The sequence below is a fragment of the Zootoca vivipara genome, chromosome Z1, assembly GCF_965207765.1.
Source record: "Zootoca vivipara chromosome Z1, rZooViv2.hap1.1, whole genome shotgun sequence".
Lineage (NCBI taxonomy): Eukaryota > Metazoa > Chordata > Lepidosauria > Squamata > Lacertidae > Zootoca > Zootoca vivipara.
Window position 1 is genome coordinate 72,127,248 of NC_142583.1, and position 12,396 is coordinate 72,139,643.

General features: G+C 45.4%; 1 protein-coding gene across 9 annotated transcripts in view; it reads left to right on the top strand.

Moving 5' to 3' along the window:
* LOC118075297 (uncharacterized) overlaps positions 1–9,427 on the top strand; it is a 49,464-nt gene extending 40,037 nt beyond the window's left edge. For 6 of the 9 annotated variants that reach the window (XM_088660684.1, XM_088660683.1, XM_088660686.1 and 3 more), the window contains 4 exons: positions 6,005–6,091; positions 6,775–6,935; positions 8,411–8,520; positions 9,007–9,285. In XM_088660684.1, the coding sequence (XP_088516810.1) occupies positions 6,005–6,091; positions 6,775–6,935; positions 8,411–8,520; positions 9,007–9,181 (533 nt within the window). In that variant the 3' untranslated portion in view covers positions 9,182–9,285. Of the gene's footprint in view, positions 1–6,004; positions 6,092–6,774; positions 7,085–8,410; positions 8,521–9,006 lie in introns of all 9 variants that reach the window. The other 3 variants (XM_088660689.1, XM_088660690.1, XM_088660691.1) reach the window with 3 other exon arrangements.
* Positions 9,428–12,396: the final 2,969 nt, after the last annotated feature.

A 12,396-nucleotide genomic window follows, 5' to 3' on the forward strand; every position in this document is an offset into this window, starting at 1 on the left:
CGGTTCTGTCTTGGGCCCAGTCTTATTCAACATCTTTATTTTTATTAAATTTTTTACTTACAACCAATTATATCATACCAATTATTCCAAATTATACAATTATACAAATGCATATCCATTAATCCCAATATTATGCCAAATTATAAAATTTCTTGACTTCCCATACTTCAAATTCTGAGGAGTTTTGAGGGTTCTGATTATTCATATCTTTATAAACGACTTGGACGATGGGCTTGAGAGCATCCTAAGCAAGTTTGCAGATGACACCTGTCAGAGGGTCGTCATGGCTACTCTAGAGTAACTCCACTTGAGTCCAGTTTGTCTTCAAAGACGTTTATTGTGCTAATTATTTACAGTGTAGAGACAGCTTAAAACATGACCTCTTATCCCGAATCAGAATCTGGCAATGGCGTACGTCTGTTCCTACGCCAGCAAAGTAGTTGGGGCACCCCAAAACGCCTCCCCCTTTACCTGCATTGCGGCGCTCTCCTTACTTCTTGCTCCGGAAGGAGCGATACCCTTTCAGTTTCCTCCCTGAGTGGTCGGTGACATGGCTCTCCAACACCCCTGAGCTCCTGTCTGCATCTCTCCACCCCCGAGCTTTCCTATTGTTCCTCATTCTGATTTCTCTCTGCCTCCGAGTCTCTTCCTCCCCCTCTGGCTGCTTCAGAACCACTGGTGCTCTCTGCATAGCTGCCAAGTTTTCCCTTTTCTCGCGAGGAAGCCTATTCAGCATAATGGAAAATCCCTGAAAAAAGGGATAACTTGGCAGCTATGGCTCTCTGTACTTGACGAGGTGGACGTCAGGATGATAGGGGCTGGCTCCCTGTAGGGAGTCACCCTTACAACACCAAATTGGGAGGGGTGGCTAATACCCCAGAGGACAGGATCACACTTCAAAATGACCTTAACAGATTAGACAACTGGGCCACAGCAAACAAGATGAATTTTAACAAGGAGAAATGTAAAGTACTACACTTGGGCAAAAAAATATATATGAAAGGCACAAATACAGGATGTGTGACACCTGGCTTGAGAGCAGTACATGTGAAAAGGATCTAGGAGTCTTGGTAGACCACAAACTTGACATGAGTCAACAGTGTGATGCAGCAGCTCAAAAAGCCAATGCAATTCTGGGCTGCATCAATAGGAGTATAGGTCTAGATCAAAGGAAGTAATAGTACCACTGTATTCTGCTCTGGTCAGACCTCACCTGGAGTACTGTGTCCAGTTCTGGGCACCACAGTTCAAGAAGGATACTGACAAGCTGGAACGTTTCTAGAGGAGGGCAACCAAAATGGTCAAAGGCCTGGAAACAATGCCTTATGAGGAACGGCTTAGGAAGTAGGGTATGTTTAGCCTGGAGAAGAGAAAGTGAAGGGGTGATATGATAGCCATGTTCAAATATATGAAAGGATGTCATATGGAGGAGGGAGAAAGATTGTTTTCTGCTGCTCCAGAGAAGTGGACACAGAGCAATGGATTCAAACTACAAGAAAGAAGATTCCACCTAAACATTAGGAAGAACTTCCTGACAGTAAGAGCTGTTCGGCAGTGGAATTTGCTACCCAGGAATGTGGTGGAGTCTCCTTCTTTGGAGGTCTTACAGGCAGCAATCCAGAGTGAGAAGGGCTTATCTCACTTTCGTTGTGTGAATGAATCAAGTTCCTGTTTTCCTCTGCCTCCGCCTCTGCCTCTGCAGATTCTTCTCTGCCGGTCATGTCTCTGACACCTTAATAGGAAGAGAAAAGAGAACCAGTTCAAACCAGCTTCCCAGAAGGTATTGCCCTTCTGCCTGCTTCTCTCATACAGACTAGCTTCTAGAATTCTCTTATATTAAACAGAATGGGAAATATCTCTGTACATTAAATCAATACTTTCTGCACTAATAAAGACACAGGTCCAACACCTGTGTAGCCTCTCCTGATTTCAATGGAATGGAGAAATAAAGCTGGCTATAATCAGCATACTGAGGCCACCATGCTCCCTATACCCAAATGAGAATTCCTAATGGTTTGATATAGATCAGTGATGGCGAACCTATGATAAGCGTGTCAGATGTGACACGCAGAGCTCTCACTGCTGGCACGCGCCCTATCGGCCCATTCGCGCTGTTGTTGTCCCCCCCCCCCAATTTGTTCTCTTGCTCCTCCTACAATTTTTTCTTATACCAGATCGTATAAGAGCTTGTCTCCTCTACAGCTTGTCTCCGCTGTTAAAACCCAGATCCTTTTGTTGTTGCTGCTGCTGCTGGTAGCCAGAGATTGGTTTTTAACCCTTTCTGTGCTATTTTTCTGGCGCTTTGGCAGACTATGATTGGGTGTAACAGCTTTCATTTTTTAACCCATTCTGTGCTGGGTTTTTTGGCGCTTTCGCAGACTATGTCGGTGCTGCGTGTTAGTTCCAGCGAAGGTATTATTCGTCATTTATTTCTGTTCTCTTCCCCCCCCCAAAAGTGCAGCAGCTTTGGGGCATACCCCCCCAAAAAAGCAAAGCAACTTTTGCACTCCCCAAAAAAAACCTCCAAAACTTTGGTCTGCAGCTCCCCCCAGAAAGCTCAACAACTCTGGGCACTTTGTGATAAATAAGGGGTTTTTTGGTTTGGTTTGGTTAAATAATTCTTTTTTGGTTTATTAAATACAGTCATATATTACAATTAAACATTTTTGTTATTTAAACTATAAATATAATGAAATTATGGTTTTTTTCTTGAAGTGACACACCACCCGAGTTATGCTCGGTTTTTTGGCGAATTTTGACACTCCAAGCTTAAAAGGTTGCCCATCACTGATATAGATGTTGATTAGCATAGGAGACAGACAGGAGTATGGAATGGTCCTATAATTTCAGTGAGTGCAGGGTTGAGTTTGCGTTATTGTGGCAAAGGTGGTGGCTAAATGCCCTCTGAAGTGCCCCTAGCTGCTTGTTCTTCATGACCTTGTTGGAGGAATTCTAAGGTCTCAAATATAGAATAAATGCTGATAACTGCACAAGGTAAACACACACACACATATAAACCACATGTCTAAAATTGTACAGGAGCAAACCAAAAGCCATCTTGGCTCTCCAAAGACTCCAAATATTCTCTCTGCCTCCTTAATCCCATTTGCCACACAATCAGGGGAAGTTCCTATCTTTTCTCTATCTCGCCTATATTGATGAACCTCCTTTGTATTAATTGTCATTGTTTGCCCAGGTGCTCTGCATACAGGCATCCTGATTGTCTTATCAAATGCTAATGTTTTGTATAAACTGTGTCTGGAACTATGTAAAACTTGCTAAATCCTCAGGAATATCACATCTTGGCCTGCCTGAGCCACAGTAATATATGTGTGATATAATTTCTGACTGTTTGTAGAGGGGGTGTCCTTCTCCATGCCAAAATGCAAACACTTAGAATACATGTTTCTTCTTGGTTCTGAGTCTCTCCTGCCTTCTTGCTAGGAGGGGAGGGAACTTTGTTGCAAAGAGAAATATAAAGATCTGCCTTGCTTTTACGGCATCCTGCCTCCATTCATTCATCTCTGATCAATCAAGGATTTAGAGGTCTCAGTCCCTTGGGGAGTTGGGCAGTAAATGTCAACACCCCAATTGTTTCTACAGTGTTACCTCAGGTTAAGTACTTACCGTATATACTGGCGTATTAGACGGCTTTTGAACCCAGGAAATTTTTTTCAAAAGTTGGGGGCCCGTCTTATACACCGGGTCCAAGAATCTGCAGTCACCGCATACGGTGGGGGGAGCTCCAAAACGGCCGCATCCCCACTGTATGCAGTGACCATATGAACGCAAAGAAGCGCGCTCGGGAGGGGGCTGCTCCCCGCCAGGGAGAATGGCTCCCTCATGGCTTTGTGACCTGGATCAGCGCAGAGATACAGTTTTGTGTATTTCATTGGTGTCAAGCTGCTGCCTCTTCTTTTTTTGTCAGCGCAAAGCAAAGGGATCTCTCCGTCTCTCTCTCTCTCTCCGCTCTCTCTTTCACTGCTGCTCAGCGTCTTTCGCTGGCTGTGTGAGCCTCCGATGTCTCTGCCCCTCTATCGCTATCCTCTCTATGGTTTCTCTCCCTCTCCCTGGCTTCTATTCCCCTTTTGCTCACTGAGCCAGCCTCGTTGTCTCTCTCTCCGCTCTCTGGCTTCTTTCCCCCTCTCAATAACTAAGCAAGCAAGCAAACAAACAAACAAACCACCATTTCCCCGGCTGCAGACTTGAGTGCTGGAGAAGACAGCCTCCCCTCCCCGCCAAAAAAGGGCTGGAGTACATCCCAAATTCTATATTTTAACTTGAAAAGTAAGGGGTCGTCTTATACGCCCAGTCACCTTATACGCCAGCATATACGGTAATTGGTTCCGGAGGTCCGTACTTAACCTGAAGCGTACTTAACCTGAAGTGAACTTTCCCTTGGAAAGTAATGGAAAGTGGATTAATCCGTTCCAGACGGGTCCACGGAGTACTTAACTTGAAAGTACTCAACCTGAAACGTACTTACCCCAAGGTATGACTTTATATCAATCTCAAAAAGCCCTATGGGAGACTTGGCCAACAAGCAGAGATATAGGAATCCTTGTGGGCTCCTAGCAGCTGCTGCTGGCTGCTAACTCCTCCCTCAACTCACTTCCTCCTTCAGCCTGGCTTCCTCAATCAGCCACACCCTCAGGTTCCAAAAGGCACGAACTCCCTCTCTTCAGTCTCCTCCAGCAATCCTCACCCTTGTTTGCAAGGTCTGTGAGCTCCTGGTTGCGAGCTCCCAGAACATACCTGCCAAGTTGCTGTCAGAGAAATAAGGGACCGGGCTGGAAATAGCAGACCGGAAGTAGCGCTGCCGCCATTTTGGAACTGGGCGGAGCATGCTCAGAAGTGACTTGATGCTGCTTTGCCCAGTTCCAAAATGGCCGCCGCGCCAGAAGTCACACTGCAGCCATTTTGGAACTGGGCATAGCAGCATCAAAAGTCGCTTCTGAGCATGCTCCACCCAGTTCCAAAATGGCCGCCGCGCCAGAATAAACCGGGGAAAAACAAAAAAATCCATTTTTTCAGCTAGGAACAGCTGGAAAAACGGAGATTTCCCGGGGAAAACGGGAGACTTGGCAGCTATGTCCCAGAAGCTGCAATGAGCTAAGTTTGACTGCAGTAGACTTATTCACTAATCAGAATCATGCACATGTTCTACACAGCCTGGTACTAAGAGTGTGTTTGAGGAGTGGTCCTTGCTCAAGGTTACCAAGCTGTAGCCGGAAAAACAAGCCTCACAAGCAGCAGTAAGCACTCATGAGTCAGCAGAGGAGAGAGTCAAAAAAGCTTGATTGGTCTGCACAGAGCAATTGATTCAACGGGATAATTCCCAAAGGCTGAGCACTGGGTGTTATCCACAGGGACCTTTTATAGGGTTTACACACAAAGAATACATACAGAATCCAATTAGAAGCCCCAGAACTATGGCATTCCCTTATTTGGAACATCTGCAGAGTGTTGCTGGCAAAAGCCGCAGTGCCATGGCTGCGCTCTAGCATACTGGTATACAGTGGTACTTCCGGTTACGAACTTAATTCGTTCTGGAGGTCTCGTCTCAACCCGAAACCACTCGTAACATGAGGCGCACTTTCGCTAATGACGCCTCCTGCTTGCATCCCGGGGCAAAGTTCACAACCGGGAGCACCTACTTCCAGGTTAGCGGAGCTCGTAACCCACAGCATTCACAAGGAGGATGGTACGTAACATGAGGTTCCACTGTACTGCCCTGTAGTCTTGCTGGTACAACCCTATCTAACTTCTCCTGGATACATTTTGTTCCAATGCTGTTATCAACAGAGCTGTTTGTGCTTTATGTTTGAGCTTAAGTGATAGGGGGGTGGTGGTAATTGACTTCCACTACCTCTAAGCTGAGTGAGGATTGGCACACACACACACACACACACACACACACACACACACACACACACACAATAAGGATAAGAATGTAGCTAATTGCTTGAGATTTCCCTGACTTGAATTTTTGCAATCTTTTAAGATGTTGACAGAATTAAGGTAGCTACGAATTTATCATTGAGGTTGACTGAAGAGAACAAAAAAAATAAGGAACTGCAAGATGCAATTGGTAAGTTACTCTGAGACTGTGATGCTTAATAATGTAGGGAGAGCCAATTACAAAAAACCAAAACCCTGTTATTGACTTTAGAGGGGCGATGCCAAACTCTGTTTTCTGTCACGCAACTTAAACTGGTTCCAAAAACCTGCCTGCAAGATGCCAAGCAGTGGGAATCTCTTCTGCAACCACTGCTGTTCAAATGCTGTTCTTTATATATTGCACTCAAAAAAAGTTCCGAAAACTTTTTAAATGAATGAGCCACATACAGGTATAATTTTATAGCAGACCTGGCCGAGATCACACATACCTCTCAACCTGCACCTGGTACTTTTGTCTGTCTATATAGATTTGTTAGAAAACTGGCTAACAAATTGTCAATGCATGCAAAAAGAGAAACAGAAGAAAACGAATTATACATCTGGGTGAAAATAGGCTAATGTTTGTGGTTAGAATAAACAATTGAATCATGTTGCAAACTTTCTTCTTAACATAGCTCATTAATGTAACTCCTTAATATAGTCTACAATAAAATATTTTGTATATCATTTGGTATATCACCTGTTTCACATTATAAATAATGCTTAAAGCTCTGCAGAGACATTCAAGCTGGCTTCTGATGAATATCCTCTCTCTCTCTCTCTCTCTCTCTCTCTCTCTCTCTCTCCCACACATATTTGTGGCTTGATGGAAAGATGACATTTTGGAAAGGCTTAAGCAACATTGGACGGTGCAGTACAGGAGGTTATACTTGATTGATATGTTTAAACCACCCAGAACTTGGCAAGACTGTGCAGATTATTGTGCGGCAAAACCTTTCACCGAAATGATTAATATTGAAAGCAAAGCAGAAGAGGTTGGTTGGATGCCGGAATACACACAAAGCAGGGACAACCCTTCACAGTATGATGACTACCTAGCCTTCAAGTCCTATATAACAGCTGCTTCTTGCTCCTCTCCTCCACAAGCAGTAAGAAGTCATATTGACCAGAGGAAACTCCATGGGTTTGTGATGTTTTCTGTAATATCCATTAAGGAGGAGGAGAGCTAGAGCTAGTCGCAAAGCAGTTACTCATTCCCCAGAAAGCAATACTGTGCTAACTCTACCCTCCACCCACTGGCTACACATTGACTGCCAGCTCTAAAACAGAAAATTGTATCCCTTTATTTGGACAGTCACAAATTAAAGTTCAAACTAGAAGGGGGTACCTTTTTTGAGGGGAAGAAGCTCCCTGAAGTTGAGGTGAAGAGCTGTGGTGGGGTTGATTTTCAATGTGGTGGCCTGAGGAGGATCTAATTATTTTTCTTACTTAAAAGCAAAGCAATGGCTACTCTGTGCTCCAGATGTCTGCAAATGAGCCTTGAAATTGGCGAAATGGTGTGACTGCAGCTAGAATACTGGCATACAGTTCTGGTTGCCTCACCTCAAAAAGCATATTGCAGGGCATGCAAAATAATCGAGCAGGTGGAGCAATGACTCTATGAGGAAGGATCACATGAAAGAGGTGTATACAATTTTGCATCATGTAGAGAAAGAGCGTAGAGAAAAGTCTTTCTCCTTGTCTCATAATGCCAGAACTTAGGGACATCCAATGAAGCCAAACTTTGGAAGATTCAGGCCAGACAAAAGAACTTCACACAACACATATGGAATTTTCTCCCACTGGAAGTAGTGATGGCTACTAACTTGGATGGTCTAAAAAGAGGTTTAGACAAATTTGTGGGAGAAAGGTGTATCAGTGGCTAATAGACACAATGAATATATTATGCTTCCCCAGTTGGATGTATTATTCCACTCAGTACCGGTTCCTGAGAATCCCAGGTGAGGAGAATGTTGTTGCACTCTCAGTCCTCTTGTAGGCTTCTCATAGGCATCTGGCTGGCCATTGTGAGAACAAGATCCTGGCCTAGATGTCCCCATCTAGCTTTAGTTGATTAGCGTGCGTTCTCCTACAGCAGGAGAAAGACCATGATTCCACTGGAACCTCCTGGATGGAGTCTTCAGAACCAGAGGAGACCAATGTGGCCTACTGAGACCTTGAGGGAGCTGGCAAAATGGGGTCCTCAGGTGTGACTGATGGGTCCTCTAAGCCTTCCATGATTTTTGTATGCATTGGAGCCTCTTTTCAGACATTTCAAGGAAATATGCACAGGACAAGGGCAAATCCTGCTATTGTGATGCCCCCCCCCCATTATATCCCCACTAAATATCTGTAAGGAGCTATTGACTTATTGGGCAAGGGATATTGTCCAAAAATCATTTAAGAAAAATATATATAGCTTTTTTTGTTTGTCTGTTTTCAGCAAAGATTTTATTATTTTCCTCTGCAGATATATTTGGAATCACAACTCAAAGGCTCAGCTCATGATTTCTGGATTGGACTGTATAAAAGGGGTGACAGCTGGTCATGGATTGATGCAAAACATAAGTTTCGTGAGAAGTAAGTCTAAACAAGTGTGTGTGTGTGTGTGTGTGTGTGTGAGAGAGAGAGAGAGAGAGAGAGAGAGAGAGAGAGAGAGAGATCTATAGCTATATCTATCTATATCTGTATGTATGCATGTATGTATGTATGTATGTATGTATGATTTTTTGGAAACCAAACCCAGTGGTGGATGTATGCCAAGATCCACCACTGGATTTGGTTTCCAGAAAATCTAGATATTCATTTCAATTTTGAAAGGGAAGTTTGTAGAAGGCTAGTACGGTACTGTGTTGTCTAGGAAGATGTATATGTTCTCAGGGCACAATGTGCGATCCAGCTTAAAGGCCATTTCAGGAGAAGAAAAGCCATCACTACAGTTGCCAGATCATGCAGGCCAGAGGATGTGGCTTTGCTCAAACTCCTCCAGCTCTGCAGCCCACACCATCTCCATGCCATAAAAGCCAGCGGACATGTAGATTGATTCATGCTTCCTCTTCTTTTCAGATACTGGATGAGTGGGGAGCCAACTAACACGGGCTTTGCACGTCCGGGAACTCAGAACTGTGTTGCACTATTAAGAAATTGTCATTCCCAGCTGAAATGTTGGCATGATGCCCTCTGCAGTGATAAAAAAAAATGCATTTGTAAGATGTTTCCTCAAACGAAGTGGCTTACATGAAACTGGATTCTAAGATCTCTGTAAAAAACAACAACCACCAATGACAATGGAACAAGCCCACCCCCTTAAAATAAATAAATAAATAAATGCAGAGGCAACTAAAATGGGTGGCTAGACAGCTCAATGCTCTGACATCAGGTCCTAAGAATACATCAATTCTGCTTTCTTGAGGCTTAAACAAGACACCTTATTTGCCAACTGCAAAGACTTAAGTGGCTTCATGAAATAAAGCATAGAAGAATCCAACCACACTCCATTTGCTATTGTAATTAATTGAGATGACAATCCTGAAGTTAGGTTGGGAGGGAGAACCAATGGTTGTTGAATCACCCATCCAGAGATGAGCATTGCTCTTAAACTCCTCCATCACGGTCCTTTAAGAACAAAACAAAACAACCCGTCCCAATTTACCCTGCCTGCTCCCAGTTTGGGTTGGTGTTATCCACCTCCCCCCACTTTAGTGCCTGTTTGAAACTGGAAAAGTGTTGGGTCCTTCAGGGCCAAGCCTGCCCTGCTGTCCCCCTCCCCCCAGTATGCTCCCAGACTACCACCGACATGCACCCTTTCCAATCCTCTTAATGTCAGTGCTCCTACGTCTGGAATCTCATAAAAGGGGACCCTAGGAATTCTGGATAAGCATATCCACTACGATTGCTTCCTTATTATGTACTTCTGATTTCTAGTTCATCTTCATCTTGATGAACTATCACCAGCCTAATACTCTCAAGATGTCTTGGACTATGTTTCCCATCAGCTGGGGGCTGTTGGTAGCGGTTGTCCAAGATATCTGGAGGGCACCAGGTTGATGAAGGCAAAGCTATATATTACAACATATATTAAGGGCTACTGTGATCTTATATCAGCTTTCTCGAACCTGGTAGCGTCCAGGTGTCTTGGGCATAACAACAACAACAACAACAACAACAACAACAACAACAACAACAACAACAATTTATTATTTATACCCCGCCCATCTGGCTGGGTTTCCCCCACCACTCTGGGCAGCTTCCAACAAATAGCAAAATACATTAAAATTTCACGGATTAAAAAATTCCCTAAACAGGGCTGCCTTTAGGTGTTTTCTAAATGTCAGGTAGTTGTTTATCTCCTTGACCTCCGATGGGAGGGCGTTCCACAGGGCGGGCGCCACTACCGAAAAGGCCCTCTGCCTGGTTCCCTGTAGCTTTGCTTCTCACAGTGAAAGAACTGCCAGAAGGCCCTCGGCGCTGGATCTCAGTGTCCAGGCTAAACGATGGGGGTGGAGAGGCTCCTTCAGGTATACAGGACCAAGGCCGTTTAGGGCTTTAAAGGTCAGCACCAACACTTTGAATTGTGCTCGGAAACGTACTGGGAGCCAATGTAAGTCTCTTAGGACCAGTGTTATGTGGTCTCGGCGGCCACTCCCAGTCACCAGTCTAGCTGCCGCATTCTGGATTAATTGCAGTTTCTGGGTCACCTTCAAAGGTAGCCCCACGTAGGGCGCATTGCATCAGTCCAAGCGGGAGATAACTAGAGCATGCACCACTCTGGTGAGACAGTCTGTGGGCAGGTAGGGTCTCAGCCTGCGTACCAGATGGAGCTGATAGACAGCCGTCCTGGACACAGAATTAACCTGTGCCTCCATGGACAGTTGTGAGTCCAAAATGACTCCCAGGCTGCGCACCTGGTCCTTCAGGGGCACAGTGTCCCCATTCAGGACCAGGGAGTCCCCCATACCCGCCCGCCCCCTGTCCCCCCAAAACAGTACTTCTGTCTTGTCAGGATTCAACCTCAATCTGTTAGCCACCGTCCATCCTCCAACCGCCTCCAGGCACTCACACAGGACCTTCACCGCCTTGACTGGTTCTGATTTAAAAGAGTGATAGAGTTGGGTGTCATCCGCATACTGATGAACACCCAGCCCATACCCCCTGATGATCTCTCCCAGCAGCTTCATATAGATGTTAAAAAGCATGGGGGAGAGGACGGAACCCTGAGGCACCCCACAAGTAAGTGCCCAGGGGTCTGAACACTCATCCCCCCCCACTTTCTGAACACGGCCCAGGAGAAAGGAGCGGAACCACTGTATGACAGTCCCCCCAGCTCCCAACCCCTCTAGATGGTCCAGAAGGATGTTATGGTCAATTGTATCAAAGGCCACTGAGAGATCCAGCAGAACTAGGAAACAGCTCTCACCTTTGTCCCTAGCCCGCCGGAGATCATCAACCAGCGCAACCAAGGCAGTTTCAGCCCCATGATGATGATGATGATGGTAATAATAATATTTATACCCCGCCCTTCCCAGTCAAGACCAGGCTCAGGGCGGCTATCAACAAAAATATCAACGCAGGTTGATGATGCCTGAATCCTGATTGGAAGGGATCAAAATGGTCCGCATCCTCCACGCGTGCTTGGAGTTGTTCAGCAACCACTCGCTCAATCACCTTGCCCAAGAATGGTAGACTTGAAACTAGGCGATAATTGGCCACATTTGCTGGGTCTAAAGGTGTTTTTTAAAGAAGTGGTTTAATGACCGCCTCTTTCAGTGGGTCTGGCAATACTCCCTCATAGAGGGAAGCATTTGCCCATCGCCCAGCCCTTCCGGGCTCATTTTTATTAGCCAGGATGGGCAGGGGTCAAGGAGACAGGTGGTTGGTTTCACTCGTCCAAGCAGCCTGTCCACATCTTTGGAGGTAACAGATTGAAATTGATCCCATGAAACATGACTAGACAGGGCTCTAGCACTCTCCTGCCCTGGCCCTGCTCCCATGGTGGAGTCTACCTCCTTCCGAATCTGAGCGACTATCTGCAAAAAACTTTGCAAAAGCATTGCAGGAGAACTTGGGGTCCCTACCAGGCCCCGATGACAAAGGTGGTCCGGATAGATTGCGAACCACCTGAAAGAGTCTCCTGCTACTATTTTCTGCAGATGCAATAGAGGTGGTGAAGAAAGTCTTATTTGCCATCGCTATCGCCACATGGTAGGCTCGACATTGAGCTCTAACCTGTGTCCGGTCAGCTTCAGAATGAGTTTTCTGCCACCGGTGCTCTAGCCGTCTCAGCAATTGTTTCCTCACCTCAGCTCCGAAGAAAACCACGGGGCTGTCTGGGCTCCATGCAATTGGAGAGGGCGCTTCGGAGCCAGACAGTTGAGAGCCTGGTTAACTCCTCATTCTAGCGGGCCACCAGGTTTTTTTTAAAAAAAAAAGAATTTTAGAATAATTTATTGGTCAAGT